Consider the following 19324-nt stretch of genomic DNA (forward strand, 5'->3'; position numbering starts at 1 on the left):
GGGATCGCTTTTAACACACGGCATTTCACAGTCATCATCAATGTGTGCACTGCCTGTTTTAGAATTCCCTACCATGAAAATTCCCCAGGCTTGTCACCTTCACCTGGGAAAATGAACCATATTCCTAGAGCATTATGCCCCAAGGATTTACTGAAGCCCCTACCTACTTCTCACATACCCTAAGTGCAAATCTGAAGGAGGTAAAATTCCCAGGAAACTCAACTGTAATCCAACTTGTGGATGACCCCCTCCTATGTTCTGAAAGTTACAACAGCTCCCTTCTGCACACTGAATGCCTCCTTAGGGCGTTAGCAAAAAAGACCATGAAGTGGCTAGACACAAAGTTCAGTTATCCTCTCTGTGTGTCTGGCATCTGGGCTATGATATCTTGGTCACGGAAAAAAACAATCTCTACATACCAAGTTTCTAGTCTTCAACATTTCCCTTTCCTGGAAGCAAAAGAACAATTGAGGGCAGGGAAGTGGGGGTCTTGTGGGATGCGGTAAGATGTGGAGGACTAATTTCTCTCCAATTGCCTCCTCTCTTTAGGCCATGATGAGGGAGTCATCCCTGGACCCAGGAGTAAGGAATCCCCTATCTAAAGACACTTCCGAGAACCTGAAGGGCTCTCTACTTTCACCCCCGCCTTGAACTTCCCAATTACTCCCTGCCTTTGTCCTCCTTGTGCATGAAGGAGAAGATCATGTCTTGGAATCTTCTCCCCAAAACATAAAAACCTGGACTGAGAGAGCTTCACCTGAGCTCAGGAGTTGAGGCACGTCTCCTGCCTGTGAGCCAGGGCTGCAACCACCAGTCTTGTCCAGGCTGCCTGTCTCACTTGCAAATGGGTCGCCTATGAGACACACACATTCCTCATTCCGTTCAGACCCTACAGACCCTACTGCTTAATGAGAACACAGCATTTCTCTACGGCTAAACTTCCCTCTTATGAAATCTGCTTTCCCCCTCACATAACCATACGACACCATCAAAGCCTTAACCCCTCCACTTGCTTCCTTTACCCGTGGTTAGTGGATGTTAATGACACTCATGTCACTAACATCAGATGATTGTCTCATCCTCGATTAATCAGAAACCCCTCTGCCCTAAGTAGATCTCGCTCTTCATGTCGACGGCTCCTATCTCCGGAGGGCGGATGGGCCCTTCCGGGCTGGATATGCCTTCACTAATCAGCACAAATCTCTTGGCTATCTAGCCCTGCCCCGTGTTACATCAGCCCAGGTGGCTGAATGAATCACTCGCTCGGGCTTGCGTGAAGACAGAAGGAATGAAGGTGAAACATCCACGCTGACAGCCGCCTGCCTTTGGGGCAGTACGTGATGTTGGTGTGCCACGGAAACGGGGGGTTTACAACAGCAGCCGGTATCCCAGTCAAATAGCAGAACTTCTGGAGGCACTGTTATTACCCCAGCAAACTGCTCTTATTAAAACTGAGGGATACGGCATAAAGAAATCAGAAGAGACTTGGGAAAATAAGTGGGCTAATAAATATGCCAAACTAGAAGCCTCTTCCCCCACCGCTTGAGGAACCCACGTGGTTTCCAGGCTTTGGGACCACAGCCCTGGCTCGCACTTCAAGGTCCTGGACCCCTGGTGGGATGATTCACCCTCTGCTACGATCTGAATTCTGTGTCCCCTCACCCCCCAGTTCATGTTGAAACCAAATCCCCAATGTAAAAGCATTAAGAGGTGAGGCCTTTAAAAGTTGATTTGATCACAAGGGGGCTTAGGTTCATGAATGGGATTAGTGTCCTTATAAAAGAGGCCTCAGGGAGCTTGTCTGCCCCATCCATCATGTGAGGACACAGCAAGAAGGCACATCTATGCAGCAGAGAGCACCCCTCGCCAGACGCCAAACCCACTGGCACCTCAATCTCGGACTTCCCAGCCTCCAGAACTGTGGGCAAAAAAATTCTATTGTTTATAAATTACCCCGTCTTGTGTATTTTGTTATAGCAACCCAAACAGACACCTCCCTTGAAGGAAACAACTTCTTCAAGATGCCTCCCAAGGAAATAACACAAGAGATCCACATGGCCCACCCAAGTCTGTCACCAGAGTCATTGTATGTGGTTTACACCTGACTCATCCCAAAAAGGTACAAATGCAGGACTACTGGACAAACAATGGCTTGAACCCTTTAGCTTTTATCTGGACCAAGCAGTTGCCCCTCACTTGATCTGCCAGAAACATACCCCTGGGAAAATTCTAAACATGGGCTGAGGAAGAGGAACAGCTTACCCTGGACCCTTCCTTCACTGACAAATATGCTGTATCCAATTACCAGAGGCCCAGTGCCAATACATGCCCAATATGTCCCCACACTGATCTGCATGTTTTCTAAATGGTTAGAGGTTTTTCCACTGCCAAAATGCCTCCACGATGTCAGCTGCCAACATTTTCCTGGAAGTAATCTATCCCACTTGGGGTATCCCCTCTATAATTTCTAAGAAAGATCACATTTCACTAGCAAAATTACACAAGCAATTATAAATACAACACATTAGTCGAAGACTCCATTGCCATTACAGCCTCTTAGGAAGAGCCCTTAGGAAGAGCCCACATGTCCAAAGTCCAATCTGGCTAAGCTGTCTGGAGAACTGGGTTGTCTATGGCATGGGTGTTACCCATCCTTCTTACGACTCCCAGATCCTCACCCCATCCTCCTCAGAAATGGTCCCCCTTTGAAAGCACTACAGGAAGACCATGAGAATGCCCTACACCTCCTGGCTAACAAGAGATTCCAATTTAACACAGTCTGACATCCTCAGACACTGTCAGGAGATAATTAAATACACACAGTCCTACAATCAACAAATCAAGGCCACCTTTCCCCTCAAACTCCTGGATCAGCCTTTACACAGTTTGAAAGTATGAGATCTGGTATTTTGGAAATGCCACCATCGGGAAACTAACCTTGAACCCCACACAAGAAAGGCCTTGTGCTGTTTTGTTCATTGCTGTCAAATTACAAAGTGTTCAACCTTTGTCCGTGTCTCATGGCTAAATATATATATATATATATATATATATATATATGATTCTGACTGGAAAGCACCCCAACCAGAGATCTCAAACCACAGTTCTATTGACAGCCTTGGGCAGCAGATGACAGCAGAGGCAGACGACTGTCCCAACAACCGTGGAACAAGCGGGTGATGCCATGACACGGTTGGCTTCTCTCCAAGATCATGAAACAAGAGCCCACAGATTCTCCTGCCTTTTCATACTGCCCAACAGACTAAATCTTCTCCCACAATTCCTGTATCTTCCTCCCAATTGCATCAACTACTCCTCGGTCCCCCGAAGCACATCCAGCCTCCCACTGGGCCCTCCCTGGTTCCCTCCATCTCGATCTGCCTGCGCCTCCCCAGCGCGGCCATCACTCCCTCCTCCTCTCGGCTCACCAAGCAGCAGATGAGACCAACAGGTGAATTCCTGGATTCGCACTCACCGCCCCTATCCTACTCAGTCCTGAAACTGGGGCCCCCTTCATGATGGCTTCATCATACTCACAGATATCGTCCTGACAGGAAACATCCCATACACACAACCAGAGCAGTCCCCTTCTGAAGTGGCACCGAACTGTAATTTCAAGGCCCCCAAGACTGGGACTATGACACGGCCTCATGAGCTCAAGAACACCACAGTTCACGGGAATCAGTCTAATAGACATAGCCTGTCTGTGGGACACAAGGAGTCCTCCATGTCCCTGCAGCAAGACACATTCTGTTCTGAAACAGGAGCTCAGTGTAAGGGCCAAACTCCCTTTAGACATCATCTTCCTTCAACACCCCATGATGTCAACATCACAGGAAATTATTTGGCAAAGAAATCAGGCAAATGGAATTGCTGGTTAAACAGGATTAAAATGCCCAATCAGTGAGAAGATGATGGTTAATGTTACATTTCTGCCTTTGGGATCTACTCCCGGTTAGCCCTTCAAGCCTCTGTCACAACCAGTACAGGCAATGACCAACCCAATTATGCTCACAAGGGTCATTACTGTGTGTGTGGTCATAAGACATAAAAAGTGCTTCCAGCCAGTGGACAGGCTCCTGTCATGTGGCCAATGCCAACCTTCAAATGGCTAAATGTGACAAACTTCACAAAGGAGACTCAGAAATGTGAGTGCTGCCCCAGCTGCCAGTCCTGAGACTTGTGGACCAAGCACTCGCGGACAGGAAGCCGTCTTAAGTGGGTTCTGGAAGGACCTGCTGCCTGGAGCCAGCCTGGTAGGGTGGTCTGTTCCTCCCACTGCACCCTCGCCTGTGGTGACGGATACGCTTTAAGGTTACAAAGGGGATCAGCAAAGCTAGCCCCCCCCAGAACTGGAACATTCTGTCTCCTACTTAAGACAAGCTGCTGCATCATTAACCCCAGAAATGTCAGAACTTTGCAAATGACTCCACAAAACGGACTAGCCTCAGACTACTGACCGGAAACCAGGGAGGTGTTCGTGCACGAGTCAGTCCTCAGTGACACCTGTTTGTAGACGACGCTCGAGAGAAAATTTGTCAAGAGACAGTCACAGCAAAGGCTCACACCCAAGACATAGCTTGTTGGAGGCCAAGAGAGTGAGGGCCGTGATCAACTCAGTATACCACTGGAGGCTATATGAGTAAGCAGCAAACTGTTTCTCAGAAATGCAGAATGTTGGCAAACTGACAAACTGCGTACGCCACCCAGAAGGACTGCTGAGGGCAGTCACGACCCAGGCGCAAGTGTTTCTTATGATTAGGCATAATTGAAGCCTGTTAGTAATAATACGAACCTGTGATCAATTAAGCAGCTGATCAATCGTTGTCTCCTTCTCCCTGCTCATTCTACCCAATAAATAGGAAGGGCTGTGGAAGCTCAGGGGGCTGCCTTTGCTCATTAGAAGCAGCGAGCTCTCTTCTTTCCCTGGTCCTTTCCTTAAAACAGTTCCTTTTGTTTTTGTTATTATTTCTACATTCGTCCCTTTGTTCAGTCATAATGATAGTCTCAAGCAGTAACAGTAGTAACTGCTGTAGGGACAGTCTCAAGTAGTAGCAGTGGCAGTTGGACATAAGAGCTAACACAACTTACATCCTCCAGAAAAGCACTGACTTGGATCTCCCTTTAAATAATTTCCTCCACTTACTAGATGGTTTAGGGAGCTCCTTAAGGGACTCAGTTTCTTTATTTTTTTTAAGAGATGGGGTCTCACTATGTTGCCCAGGATTGTCTCAAACTCCTGGGCTCCGGTGATCCTTCTGCCTCAGTCTCCCAAAGTGCCATGATTACAGGCTCGAGCCACTGTGCCTGGCCCCTGGCTTCTTTGTATCCATCCCGACGGTCATGCCTTCATCTCCTGATGCATATCACCCTCGTGGGAGGGTTGTGCTCCTCAGCTCTCAGCTCCTCCTGAACGCACAGCAGCTGGAAGCAATGGCTGGACCCTTCTCCTCAAGTCCTCCTTATGACAGATGGTGGTTGTTCTACAAGGAATAGATCTGCTCGTCCTCATGAACAAGAAGAGGGACTGAGTTTTGCAGAACTCTGGCCTGTGACAACTCTGTCCCAACTCCTGTGCTGAGATACAACCGAACTCTAGCATGTGTCCAGCAGCATCAAGCCACAGCCATAGGATGACCCCAGCCCCACCACTAAACACCCACCTGAGAAAACCCAGGGCTGCCAGGAATATTTACTGTTTGTCCCAGCCAACACCTGAGATAGGCCCCGACCTCTCTTTCTTAGAGCATTGACAGATATGCATCTCTTGCAATGCAGACGCATTTCCCGCACTTAAGATCCCTCCCTTGAACTGCAAGCATCAGGCAGGACAGGGCCTGTCTCCCAGTCTCTGGCAGAGGACAGAATCCTAACTTCCAGAACTGCCAGCTTGCAGACCAGCTGCCTGGCCACCTTCACTGACCAACTCTTTGTACTTTTCCACTTCTCTGATTCTCATGAGGCCCCACTTGCTCCCATCTCTCATTCCCCCTTTAAAATGCCCAAATCACTACCACACAAATCAGAGTGGAACTCAGCTCTTTCCCCAACTATCAGTAGTTACTAAATAAAATCTGTTTTCACCGCTTTCACTAATGTCCAGCTGTGTCTATCTTTGACGTTAGTCTCGCAACGAGGGCCAGGGCCAATGGCCCCTTCTTCTCCAGTTCTGCCTGGCATGAACGTGCCTCCTCCCCACAGAGGAGGCCTGGGGTGGGCTCTTCTCTTCCCCCACTCCCTCTGGTCTCAGGCTCCCCGTAAAGGGCAGGGAGTCCCCAAGTAAAACCACTCCAGGGCCCAGACAACTTTTGCCAGCTCGCTTCTAAATAAACGACAAAAGATCTTTTAAACCCTTTTTCTCCCAAGGCTCATTCACTGACTCAGGGCGTTTTCCACGCCAGTGTAAGTGGAATGAGTGAGTGAATCCCTTCCTAAGTGACAAGGGACATGAGAGAGAACACCAGGCAAGAGAAGTGACCTCAGGCCACACAGCTCAGTCAGTGCCAGAACCAGGGCTTCAATCTGAGCCTCAACCTCCAAATCGGTGACTTCCAACCCATGCACTCACCACCAGCTCAATCCCCCAGTGATCCCATCAGGGGAGCCCCAGGCGCTCTCTCCAGCATCCGGCTGCTGCAGAACACAGCTCAACAAGCCAGTCACTCCCTCGCCAACTCTCCTCTTGACCAGGAAGGGTCACAGCCCGCCCTTCTCTCCGGAGCATCTAAGCCTCTGAAAGCCGTCATAACAATTGTTTATGTGTTTTTATAGTGACAAGGACTCCGAGGAACACAATCAGGTTTTGTGTGTGTGTGTGTGTGTGTGTGTGTGGTAGGAAGGACTCTGCACTCAGATGGATATTTGGGTCCATCTAGTGGAAATTCCAACACACCAAGACAAAGGATGGGCAAATGCTGCAAGAGTGCGTTGGTTTCTCATTGAAAAAAAATAATCATGTCTGTCAAATGAGTGAGGATCATTGACGGCCTGGGTCACACACACAAAATGTGGCTTTAGGGATGGTGTTTTTGTCAAGAAGGACCCATAAACCAACGACGTTTCCTGAGGTTGCTGTACGTTCTGCAGGAAAGACATCACTAACAAAATTCAGAAATACTGTGTCTTATTATTTCAAAACAGCTCTTAGATACATGAAAAGTGGTGTGGAAAGATCTGTGTATTTAGGTGGCCCCCTTGCGGAAGCTTAAAGTAAGGTATTTTAAAGAAATGGTCACTGACATTTTAAGGAAAAGCAGAAGGGGCCAAGTTTGGCGAATTCACGGTCACATTTCCTTCATCTTCCTCCTTCCCAGCCTGAGGATCTGCCGGGTGAATCAGGGAGTTTCCAGCCTCATGAGCCTCCAAGCCCTTGCCTCTCAGGACTGAGAGGGGACGTGGTAGAGGTGACTGGCTCACACAAGGCTGGGACCCCCACATGAAGAGCTCAGCATTCTCTGGAAACTTGCTAAAATTCCTTCCATTTAGACCAGAACGTGGTAAAATGGAAAGATGGTCCATGTCAGGGCTTTAATCACTAAAATACTAAAACATCCCAGTAGAAGGACAGGGGGAAGAGCTGCCATTCAGAGAACTGCTACGCTGTGACAAGCACTGTGGGACTGGCTGCAAACATTCCTGAAGCTAACCCTCACCACCGTGTGCTGCAGACATTCTCAGCCCTGTTTTCCACAGTGGGAGACAGCCTCAGCCTCAGAGCGAAGCAGCAGGCGCAGGTCCCAAGCTGATAAGACCAAAAGCCGGGATGTAAACCAACGTTTAGTTTAAGTCAAGTGTGCTGTCTTTTTCCAACCCCAAAAACATAATGCAGACAGATGCACACAGTGCTCACAACTATTCCCAGTGCCTCCCACTGAGCACCTCGGTGCCTGGCACTGCCAGCGGCATCCCAGGGCAGCGGCCAGTGAGGCGCTAATGTACTCCATTCCTGTAGCAACACCTGACTTGGGTGTGCTGTAGCCCACAAGGGCCTTTTGGTAGCAAGAGGTCAAGGGGTGGGGGAAACAGCTTTTAAATTTCCCTTCAACATGCTGCAGCTGCAACTGCTACATTAAAAAAAAATCAACACAAAACTTCAGAGCCTAAAACTAAGCTGTGTGTATGATGCTCTTATCTTCGCATTCCCAGGTGAACTGTTCTGCAAACAACGGCATGGAGAGTGGATTGCTTTTCTTTTCCACAATCAGTGCTCAAGTGGAGAAATAAAAGGTGGCACATAAACAGCTGAATCAGAGAGAAGGTGGTCTAGGAAAAAGAAATCGCCTGTCAGGGAGTGAGAGCACGAGGCGGGGGGCGGGGGGAGGGACAGAAAGGGGGCTGAGGGGCATTTGTCAGGATAGAAAGTATTGTTTTTGGGGCGCTATGGCACAGTTTGACTTTTTCACCCATAATATTGTACTCACTTTATATGTCGAGATATACGATGATATGTTTGCCACTTGGAAGGCACATTTATATCACAATGCACCACCGCTTTGATCTGAAAAAGGAAAAGGTAAGCCTGAGAATTCAGTTCAAATTAGCCAACACTCGTTAAATTCAACAGTGTGCATGGCACTGCCCCAAAACATAAGAAAAGGGGGGAATCCCTTTGTCAATAGAACACCCAGGGGCGGGTCCAGGAGGGATACAGAGAAAGGCAGACCAGGTGCTGGGGGAGGAGAAGATCCCAGCAAGTGCAGCGCGAGGTGGTCTGGGGCTGAGGGCTCTGCACTGCATATGGAGGGAAGTGCAGGGTGCGGGGGCCGGGCTGACAGGCAAAGGTGCCACCAAAGGCTGTGCGTCCATGCTAGGGAGGCTCCCCATGGTCCCCAAGAAGCACGCGTCAATGGCCTACTATGCCAAGGAGCTTTGCTGGCCAAGTTATGGGGCCCCAATTATGGATATGTCGGTTCTGATTTCATTACAAGACTCCAGGCAGAATGTCCTGGCTGGGAGGCGGGAGCCTGTTTGCTGTGAATGCAGGCTGAGAGGCTGGGCCAACCCCTACGGCCTGGTGACAGCTTCAGTCTCAGGTCCACTGCGGATAAGACACAAAGGGGGAAAAGAACTACTGAGACCTGTCCCAGGTAAGCAAAGCCTGTCATCCTCACGGCCCTACTGTTTAAGAATGTGCAGAAAAGCAAATGGGGGGAGCACTGATTGGGAAGGGATGTTAACCCCCAACCCTGTGCCGAGTGACAGGGTCCTGGCCCCACCCACAAGGCTGAGGCTCACCAAGGACACCCCAGCACCTCAGGCCTGGCCTTCCTCTGAAGAGCTGCTCCCCTGTCCGTGTTCTGTCTCTATATCCCCAGCCCACCAGGATAAGAAGCTTGGGGTCCCTTCACACCTCCCACCCCTGGTTTCCCCTGGATTGGGACCCCGTTTGCCACTGCACACACCTCCACTGCAGTCCCACTGCCTGGCTTACACCCCCCATCCCCAACGTCTCTCACTTGGACGATGGCGACATCCACTCAAGGGATCCTCGCCAGGGTCCCGCTCCGTCACCTCCCACGGACACCATCGTCTTCCTGACAACACCGCTGGGTGCAGTCTCCCTCCCAGATCCACCCAACAGCCTCGTCACTCTCTGCTTGTCTCCCTCCAGGATCCACCTGGCAGCCTCATCACTCTCTGCTCATCTCCCTCCGGGATCCACCTGGCCACCCTCATCACTCTCTGGCAGTCTCTCTCCGGGATCCACCGGGCAGCTTCCTCCCTCTCTGCTCATCTCCCTCTGGGATTCACCTGGCAGCCTCATCACTCTTTGCGCCCTACGCCCTCCATGTTATGCTCCTTCGGCCACCCTGGCCCCTAGCCAGTCCATGTGCTTCCTGCACAGCAAGGGCCTCTGCTCGAGCTCCCACAGCCTCTCCACCTCCAGGGCACACGTTCACTGCCCTTCCAAGGCCCAGCACTGGGAAGCCACCTCTAAGCTGACATCAGAATCGATCATCCCCCCCGGCACTAAGCCAAATTCATTTGGTGTCCTTCCTACTGCCTACTTCACACCCACCCAGGAAACTCCCAGCACAGACACCATGGCGCGGGCCCTACCTGCACCTCATCCCCCAGAAGGTCGGGTGGCCTGAACCTGTCAACAGGGCCTCCTTCCACACCTAAAGCTGCTAATCCACACCCTCCCCTCCAAGCTGCAGCCCCCTCTCCCTTCCCAACCCAGACCCAACTTAGCACAGAAGAGGTTCCAGCAGCTCAGCATCTGAGTCCACTGCCAACAAGTTCAGGTCGGGCAAACGTGTCCCTCCCTCACTTCCCAGCTCTGCCTTGGGACTCAGCTCTTGAACCTCACCTCTGCCAGGGGTCTGCTGCCTACCCACTTGCCCACACCAATGTCAGGCCAACAACTGGGGGTCTTTGCTCCCCAAGTAAGACACAGTGGTAATAACTCTTCCTGCCTGGCCCAGCAGGGAGGGTCCTCCTGGGGTCCTGCTCCTCGGCGCCCAGACCCCAGCCAGGTTTCACAACTCACGCACAAAACCACGAGACGAACCACTTAACCTATTAATGTTACAGGAGCTCGACTACATCACCCCAAGTTGAGTAAACGTCATCTATGAAACTGGCTTGGCCAAGAACAGCACCCAAGCCATGCACCCTAGATGCACAGTGAGAGAGAATGAGCTGCACACCTCATTAATAGAACTGTGTTTTAAAAGAGGAGAGGGGACAGGAGTTACTCTGAGTCTTCTGTCCCTGAAGGAGACCAGGGAAGTGTGTCTCATGGGGGCTTTGGGAGAAGGGTGAGAGGAACCAAGACAGCCACAGCCGCTGCAGAGAGGCCACTCTGGCACCTCCCTGGGATCCTACGATGCCTTTCTCAGAACAGAGAGCTGCCCGAGAGGCAGCGAGAACACAGTGAATCTCAGAAGCAGCCTGGCAGACGGGAAGACCCCAGGCTTTGGAATTGGTCAAATCTGAATTCGAATCCCAGCTCTACGTCTGACTGTCCATGTGGTCTGAAGAAGCAACTACACTTCTCTGAGCAGCAGCTGATTAATTTTTAGAATGGGGATCAACGTGCGTTACAGAGTTCTTATGAGAATAATATTGAGATAACAATGAGATAACATTTTATAAAAGACACCATGCAATACCTATAACACAGTAATAAATATTCAGTTCAATAAATGAGAGTCCCCCCCACACACACACACACGCAAACACACAGAAACACAGAGAGAGACAGAGAAGGGGGAAGGGGGCTGTTCAGGCACCTCTATCTTGTTATGGCTCAAATAGAATTGCTGATTTTATCCATAACCAGTGGATCAACCCAGGCTTCCCCATCTCAGAAAATGGTGCACACCAGCCCCATTTGTTCAACTACAAAATCTGGGAGGTGTTCTTGAGTCTTCTCATCCTTTATGCCATCTGTGCATCCATCAGCTCTACTTCAAAGCCACACCACGGACCCTTCACTCCTCGCTGCCTCCACTGTCTCTCCCCTGCCCCGTGACAATCCTTCCCTCATGGCAAGCAAAGTAGCCTTTGTAAACACAAGTCAGAAGGCAGTGTGATGTCCCTCGGTGAGGCCCGCCTTACTCTACCTAACCCTCACGCTGACCCTCGGGCCATGCAAGCTGGCACTGGCTGCCTCTCTGCCGTGTCTCTGCACCCCTCCCAGCCTCCCTGCTCTCTGGCCATGCTTGCATTCTTGCAGTTCCTGAAACACCAGCCCATTCCCACACAGGACCTGAGCCTGGAACATACTCACAGATCTTTGTCTGGTTTGCCCCTTACGTTAAGAAGTCACTTCGACGTCAGCTCCTCAGAGAGGCCCTCCCTGCCCAGTCACACACCTGCAGTTACTTTCATCCACGCACTTCATCCTGCCTCTGCTTTCTTGTTTGTGTATTTGCTTCCATCGTCCTTTGTGGAATGGAAGCTTCTGAGAGCAGGGACCCTGGTTGTCATGTTCAACCAAGTACCTCCAGTGCCTGAACGATGAGTGACCCCTAACAGGAATTCAATAACTATTTCATGAAGACAAATGAATAATGGATGAGTGAATGCTACCATCATTAGGGAAAAACAGCTCTGATGCTCTGAAAAGGATTCCAGGAAAAGAGAGGCCATGGAAGAAGGTGGAAAGCACACCTGCATCCATTCTACCCTATTATCATACTAGATATAAAATTATATACACCTGCATACTCATGGTAAAGAAACTGACGCCATGGGTACCAACACTGAGCATGAATTTACAGACCTAGATTGAAAACAAAACAACAGAAATTATCCTCTGCAAAATTCTATTAAAATACAGACAGCCTAAGTACCAGCTTTCTGCTTCATTGCATAAAATTATGGAAACAATGAGCTAATTGCTCTTTTGAGGTGTTAATGATTCATTAACCCTGCTGTCACCTGCCTAATTAAATAACTCCAGCAATTAAATAATGTGATTCTGGACTTTTTTTCTCTGTACTTCATAAAATAATCTCCCGAACAATGTCAAGCATATGTATCTGATGGTGATGACAGCCTCATTCACACTTATCGGAGCCAAAGACTCACACCACTCATCTGTACTGAGAGGCTGAAGGACGCCATGAGCTTTAGACCTCTTCAACCAAGGCAATTCAACCAAATCTAAATTGAAGACGGAAGACTCAAGATGACCACAGGTGTATCTCCCCCAAGGAGCAACTACAGGTTATTGAATACCCACCGTGGATCAAGCATTGCAGTAGACTCTTTACCTGCATTCATACCTAACCCTCAACATAACCAGGCAAAATATCTAGGTAACAAAGAACCAGAGAGGTTTTTTCATCTTCCCAAGAACACACAGCTATTAAGTGTCCTGGCCGTGATAAGCCATCAAAAAACATTTTATTTTACTTTTTAGCAAAATGAGTCCTGAAATCCATACCCATGTAGCCTAGTACTCAGGAGCCTGTGCTTTGGATCATCCAGGATCCCAGTACTGGCTCTGCCACTTACAAGCTGTGTGGCCTTGATCAAGTTGTATAACCTCCCTGAGCCTCAGCTGCCTCCTGCATGCAATACTAATAGCAGTAGTGCACATCTCATAAAGTTGTTGCCTCCAAAGTGAGTAACACGAAATGAGATAATGCATTGTCAAGTACTTAGCAAATGACTGTAATGAGGATTCAGTTGATAACAGTGTATTAGTTTGTTTTAACACTGCTGATAAAGACATACCAGAGACTGGGCAATTTACAAAAGAAAGAAGTTTAATTGGACTTATAGTTTCACATGGCTGGGGAGGCCTCACAATCATGGTGGAAGGCAAGGAGGAGCAAGTCACATCTTAGGTAGATGGCGACAGGCAAAGAGAGCTTGTGCAGGGCAACTCCCATTTTTTTTTAAACCATCAGATCTCGTAAGACTCATTCACTATCACGAGAACAGCACAAGAAAGACCTGCCCCCATAATTCAATCCCTCCCACTGGGTTCCTCTCACAACACATGCGAATTGCGAGAGTTACAATTTAATTGTGGGAGTTCCTCCCATGGCACATGGGAACTGTGGAAGTTACAAGATGAGATTTGGGTGGGGACATAGCAAAACCATATCAAACAGCAATTATTGTGGCTTTGTTGTTTCATCTTGGGCTCCAAAGTCCCTGCTCTCTCCACCTCTCCAACGCTGCTCCAACTATGCTCCGTGAACATCCCCATGGCCCCTTCCATGCAAAATATCCAACTAAAAGCCTGCGAGAATCTAGCATCAGGAAAGGACTTCACCACAGGAGGATCTCATATGAAGCAAATTGTTCTGATCAGCTCTCATATATTCAGCATCGTGCAGGATGAATTCACAGAGAAGGCTCTGCTGAACAACCCTGCAGCAGGTGCTTAGCCTGGGAGTCTAAAGAGACACACAACTGCCACCGTTCATGGAAAGTTCAAGGGGAGTGCTGTGGTCTTTACATTTCTTGCCTCATTTTTCAGAAAAAAGGTCGCACTGGATCACCCCAAGGTCACTTCCAAGTCCCATTCTGTGATGCTGTGAGTCAAAGAAACAATCAGCTTTACTATCTCCCCAAAATGTCAAGGAGCCTTACTAGGCTAGCCGTTCTGGAACAGCGACGTAGGGAGTGCTCAGACATCAGACATCTCCTCCCACCAGCCCCTCACCACTTCCTGGAGAAATGTGGCAAACCTGGGCAAACAATGCCTTCCGCAACCCTGTCTCTGGTTTCACGTGGCACCATGGGCTCCCAAGCGGGAGAACAGGCAAGTATGGCTGAAACATGGTCAGGGGGAATGGTACCTCTGCCTTCTTGGTCATGTTGATAATGAGGTTTTGTTTTCCATCTTTCAGAAAATGTTGCAATTCTTTTACTTTAAAAAAAAATCGGGTTTTATGATTGACTTCGCTGACTTCATGTGCTTTGTAAAGTTCTGTCATTGTTTTAAAGGCTGAGATTTTGCCTCCTCTGGAAAGTTAGGAAGGAAGCAGGTGTCCCAGCTCACCAAGCCCTGCACCCCTAACTGGGATGCCCTCGCTGGGAAAGTCCATGTCTGAGTTCCTTTGATGTCCCTCTAGGATGATACCTGACTTGAATGATAATGGACCCTTAAACGGAAGTTGCTGGAGCTAGCGGAGCTCTGCACCATACAAGCTAGCATCCCCATGCCTCTGATGAGAAGACTGGGGCTCAGGGAGCAGTGACTTCTCTGAAGTCAGCACAGCAGCACCCAGGAAGCTAAAGCCAAGAGCTCTGCTCCTGATCAAGGGTGTTTGCCCCCTCACTGCTCTTCTTACATGGAATGCAATTTGAAATTTTATATTTCAAATCTTATTTTTTCAGAATATATTTCTTTAAATTGAAAAATGCTTTCTCTTCTCTGTGGTATTTTGAATTACCAACGGCTCCTCATCCCTAAGTTTCTCTCCTCATCAGCATCATCACCACCCCAGCAACCTTAAGCCCCCTTCTCAAACAGTGGAGAGCGCACATGCAAAGCAATTAACCAACCAACAAGTATGCTTGAGTGAGCAACATTCAGAAGACACCCTTCGATTACTCCTTTTGTAAAAAGAAAAGAGTAACAAATGAGACCAACCACTCTTTCTGGCTTGATGTTAATCACCTACATTATCTGCACAGGCTTTAATGATAGCCACTACAAAGAAAATAACAGAAAAGGAAGAAAGGGGGAAGATGAAGACTATCAGAGTGATGAGCAGACAAAACCAAGAATAGAAGAGGTATGGTGAGTGCAGGGGCGTGCAACTTACACTTGATCAGTACAAATGTTCCCAAAGTTAATTGCTCCTTTCTGCCGGTGGTTGGATCATATACTTACAACAGAAGAGCAAAGCTGCTGACAGATGTTGACCTATGGATAGGGAAGAGATACTGATGACAGCTTCTGTGCCCAGCCTAGGAAGAGAAAGACGGTCTATGGAGGAGTTAGCAGGGAGGTGAGAAGGGAGGAAGTGAGACACGGTAGGAGCAGCCAATCCACCGTCTGAAAGTCTCTTCCCTCTGAGTCTGACACTGAAAATGAAATCTCCAACACTGGTTGCTCTTTGGGCCGAGACGCTGTCTCCAAAATGCCTCTGACGAAAATGCAGAGAAAGGAAGTTAGATGTCTGTCAACACAGCAGCAGGGCTCATGCACGAAGGCCTGAGCCCTGGGAAGGAAGGGCATCTGGAGGAAAAGGACATCCCAAAGAGAAAGGGGAGAGAGTGTTGGAGGGAGAGAAGAGATTCCCCAAAGAGACGCACGCCTCCCTACACAACAGGAAGAATAAAAACTAGAACAGACACAATGAAACAGAAAACGGGGAAAACAACAGAGAAAAACAATAAGCCAAAAGCTGGCTCTTTTAGAAGTTCAATAAAATTAATAAGCCTGTAGAGGGACATATAGGAAAAATAGAGAGAAGATACAAATAATATCAGGAATGAGAGAGGCAACATCACTTCAGAGTCTACAGATATTAATAGAATAAGAGAATGTTATAAACAACTTCATGCCAATAGATTCAACAACTTAAACAAAATGAATAAATTAAAAGACAAAAACTAGCAAAGTTTACTCAAGAAGAAATAACCTGAAGAGCCCTATATTTACTAAAGAGTTGAAATTGTAGTTCAAACTCTTCACACAAAGACAACTCTAGGCCCAGATAGCTCCACTGGTAAATTCTATCAAACATTTAAGGAAGAAACAATACCAATTCTAGACAAGCTCTTCCAAATACCTTTCCACCAAGACAAGTGCAGGTCTGGATAGCATCACTAATAAATTCTACCAAATATTTAAGGAAGAAATGATACCAAAACCAGATAAAGACATTACAAGAAGAAAAAAACTACAAATCAACATCCCTCTAGGAACATAGATACAAAATTTCTAAACAAAATTTTAGCAAATAAAATTCAACAAGTATAAAAAGGATACTCTATAATCAAGTGGGGTTTGCCCCAGGAATGCAAGGTTGGCTCCATGTTTGAAAATCAATTCATGTAATTCATAATATTAACAAACTAAAAATGGGAAATCATCTGATCATCTCAGCAGACAGACAGAATGTCCTGCCCAGTCCAATTTAAATCCTAATCCTACATTCCATTGAGAGTTTCTCCCCTTAGCTCAAGCCTGACCCAGCTGCACGTGGGAAGGGTGCATGGTTATTTCATTGTTTCACAGTATTTTACTCTGCCTTCGACCTCCTCCTCATCTTGGCATCAGAACAAGGGAGTGTCTAATACAACTGGAGCTACTGTCATCTGACCTCCTATGTCCTCTTCCTTGGCAGGTGTCCAAATGTGGCTCTTTGGGGAGGCAGGGAGGGTGCAGGCTTTAGTGGGTTCCTCTGAAAACCTCACAGAGACTCCATGCTAGACTGTTCCTGATGCAGAATGTTTCTGATACCTTCCGCAGCTGACTCTTGCTTCAAACCACAACCCTTTGCTACATCCCCACAGACCTTTACCATGGCTGGCAATGATTTTTAAACAACTCAAGTCTGGCCACCTTCTAAGGCATCCACTTGCCTCCCAAGGAAAGGCACACACCTTTGCCACACCAGCTCCCCAGAGGGGACAAGTGCAGTTTCCACAGCTGCTGCCTCCCCATGCCGTCTTCACAGGCAACACAGAGCCCACCATCCTTCAGGTGCTTTCAGGATGATGGAAGCAGGTGCCACCTCCACACTCACCTGCAAATCCAAACCCCTGGCACACAGGCTGGGTCATCCCAAGCACACCCTCACCCTCTCAAGAGGTGCTTTACCCTGCAGCATCTGACCTTGTCCCTCCTGCAACATCCCAGCGCTCTGAGCTATCCTCTGGAGCCTCACCTCTGATTTGAAGGAGCATGAGGCACCCACAGGGAGGAGAGAGAAAATGCCACAGCATTCACTACTCTCTATAGTTTCTTCATTCAATAAACTTACTAACTTACAGTCCTTATATAAGGTTTAAGGGTGATGTGGGGGGCCGGTTTGGTACCTGAAGCCTCTCTCATGTTTTTACACCTGACACTTTAGAACACGGGGAGTGTCCACCAACATTCCAAGACATCAGGCAAAGCCCTGTCCAACCCCCTGTGGGATGGGCTCTAGAGGCAGGGGGATGCCTGACACGGCTGCCCCATCCCCACTATCATGACCTCCAACCCACATCAACTCTAATCTTCACTGTGACCCTTCAGCATACTAGAAAAGGCAGGAAAGAGAAAGACAGCAGCTCCAGCTCAGAATGAGGAAGCAGAATTACACCCAATGTGGACAGCCAGAGGCTTGGGAGGCAGTGGGAAAGAGCCCCTGGAAAATGAAAACAGCTGGCCGGGCACGGTGGCTCGCGCCTGTAATCCCAGCACTTTGGGAGGCCGAGGCGGGCAGATCACAAGGTCAGAAGACTGAGACCATTCTGGCTAACATGGTGAAACACCATCTCTACTAAAAATACAAAAAAATTAGCTGGGCGTGGTGGCAGGCACCTGTAGTCCCAGCTACTCGGGAGGGTGAGGCAGGAGAATGGCATGAACCCGGGAGGCAGAGCTTGCAGTGAGCCAAGATCACACCACTGGACTCCAGCCTGGGTGACAGAGCAAGCCTCCGTCCCAAAAAAAAAAAAAAGAAAGAAAAAAAAAAACAAAACAGCTGCACCAAGCCTGCAGGATTTTGTAAGGCACTGAGATAGTGAGAGGTGAAGCCAGCTGGACTTCCTGGGTCGAGTGGGGACTTGGAGAACTTTTCTGTCTTACAAGAGGCTTGTAAAATGCACCAGTCAGCACTCTGTAGCTAGCAAGAGGATTATAAAACTCTTCAAGTCCGTGCCACCTTTAAGTAACACTTACTGCAAAGGTCCATGGCTTCAGTATTGAAGTCAGCGAGACCACGAACCCACCGGCAGGAACCAACTCCGGACACCACAGGAAAAGCCTCCACCCAGCACAGAGCTTATCTGAGAGTGGATGCTTGGTGAGGGTCTGCTCATTTCCAGTGTTAACTGCATGGCGATGAAAACTGACCCCCATCTTTCCTATGCTGCCCCCTAGTCCACAAAGCCCTGGACTTTCTCAGAGAGCAACAGCCAAGCATGTCCCAGAGCTGAACACAGGCGAGGTTCACTCTTTGAGACCAACCTGGGGTCTGGCCACATGAATCTCATTGATAGAAACAGCCACACACCTGATTTATGTATCATGCACCCACAGAGGCACTCCCTGCTAAAAAATATAAGGAGAACTGATTCTCTCCATGCCTCCAAAATTGCTGACTCTAAGAGCCAGAGAAGCCATCCCATAGAATCAGACAGCCAGACGGTTTGTGACCAGCCTGTGGTTGTGACCAGCCTGTGGTTGGCCTGGTCAGCCCCACTCAGAAGCAAGGCCTCATCTAGGCCAATCCACAGAAGAACCAAGGAGAGGAGAATATCTGCCCCTAAGATCCTGCCCGCCACCAGCCTTCCTATAAGTACTCAAGCTTATGCTTCGTTCATTTATTCAAGACCTATTCATAGAGGACCCGCCTCTGATGGTAGGAACCATGCTGAGTTAGAATGCACTGGTGGAAAAGACCAACACTACTCCTGGCCTCAGAGGTCTGGGAGCACAGAGGGACACAGACAAGTCAACAAGCAATTACAGCACCAGGTGCCAGGGGCTCTGCTGAGGCCAGCATGGGTGCCATGGAAGCACAGCAGAGGAACATCTGACCCTCACTGGGGAGAAAGGAGGCCTCCTGGAGGAAGAGGCCGTTAGGTTGAGACCTGAATTACAAGCAGAAAACAGTCAGTTGAGTTAAACAGGGCAGGAGAAACAGCATGCACAAAACCCTGGCTTGAGGATAGGCGCATGAAGAGGCCT

At 48.6% G+C, this 19324-nt stretch overlaps 1 protein-coding gene across 8 annotated transcripts in view; it reads right to left on the bottom strand.

Moving 5' to 3' along the window:
• DCDC2C (doublecortin domain containing 2C) overlaps nt 1-19324 on the bottom strand; it is a 141717-nt gene that overhangs the window by 108125 nt on the left and 14268 nt on the right. For all 8 annotated transcript variants that reach the window (XM_063624015.1, XM_063624017.1, XM_055253193.2 and 5 more), the window contains exon 3: nt 8421-8497. In XM_063624015.1, the coding sequence (XP_063480085.1) occupies nt 8421-8497 (77 nt within the window). The remainder of the gene's footprint in view (nt 1-8420; nt 8498-19324) is intronic.

This window comes from Symphalangus syndactylus, chromosome 18 (assembly GCF_028878055.3).
Source record: "Symphalangus syndactylus isolate Jambi chromosome 18, NHGRI_mSymSyn1-v2.1_pri, whole genome shotgun sequence".
Classification (NCBI taxonomy): Eukaryota; Metazoa; Chordata; class Mammalia; order Primates; family Hylobatidae; genus Symphalangus; species Symphalangus syndactylus.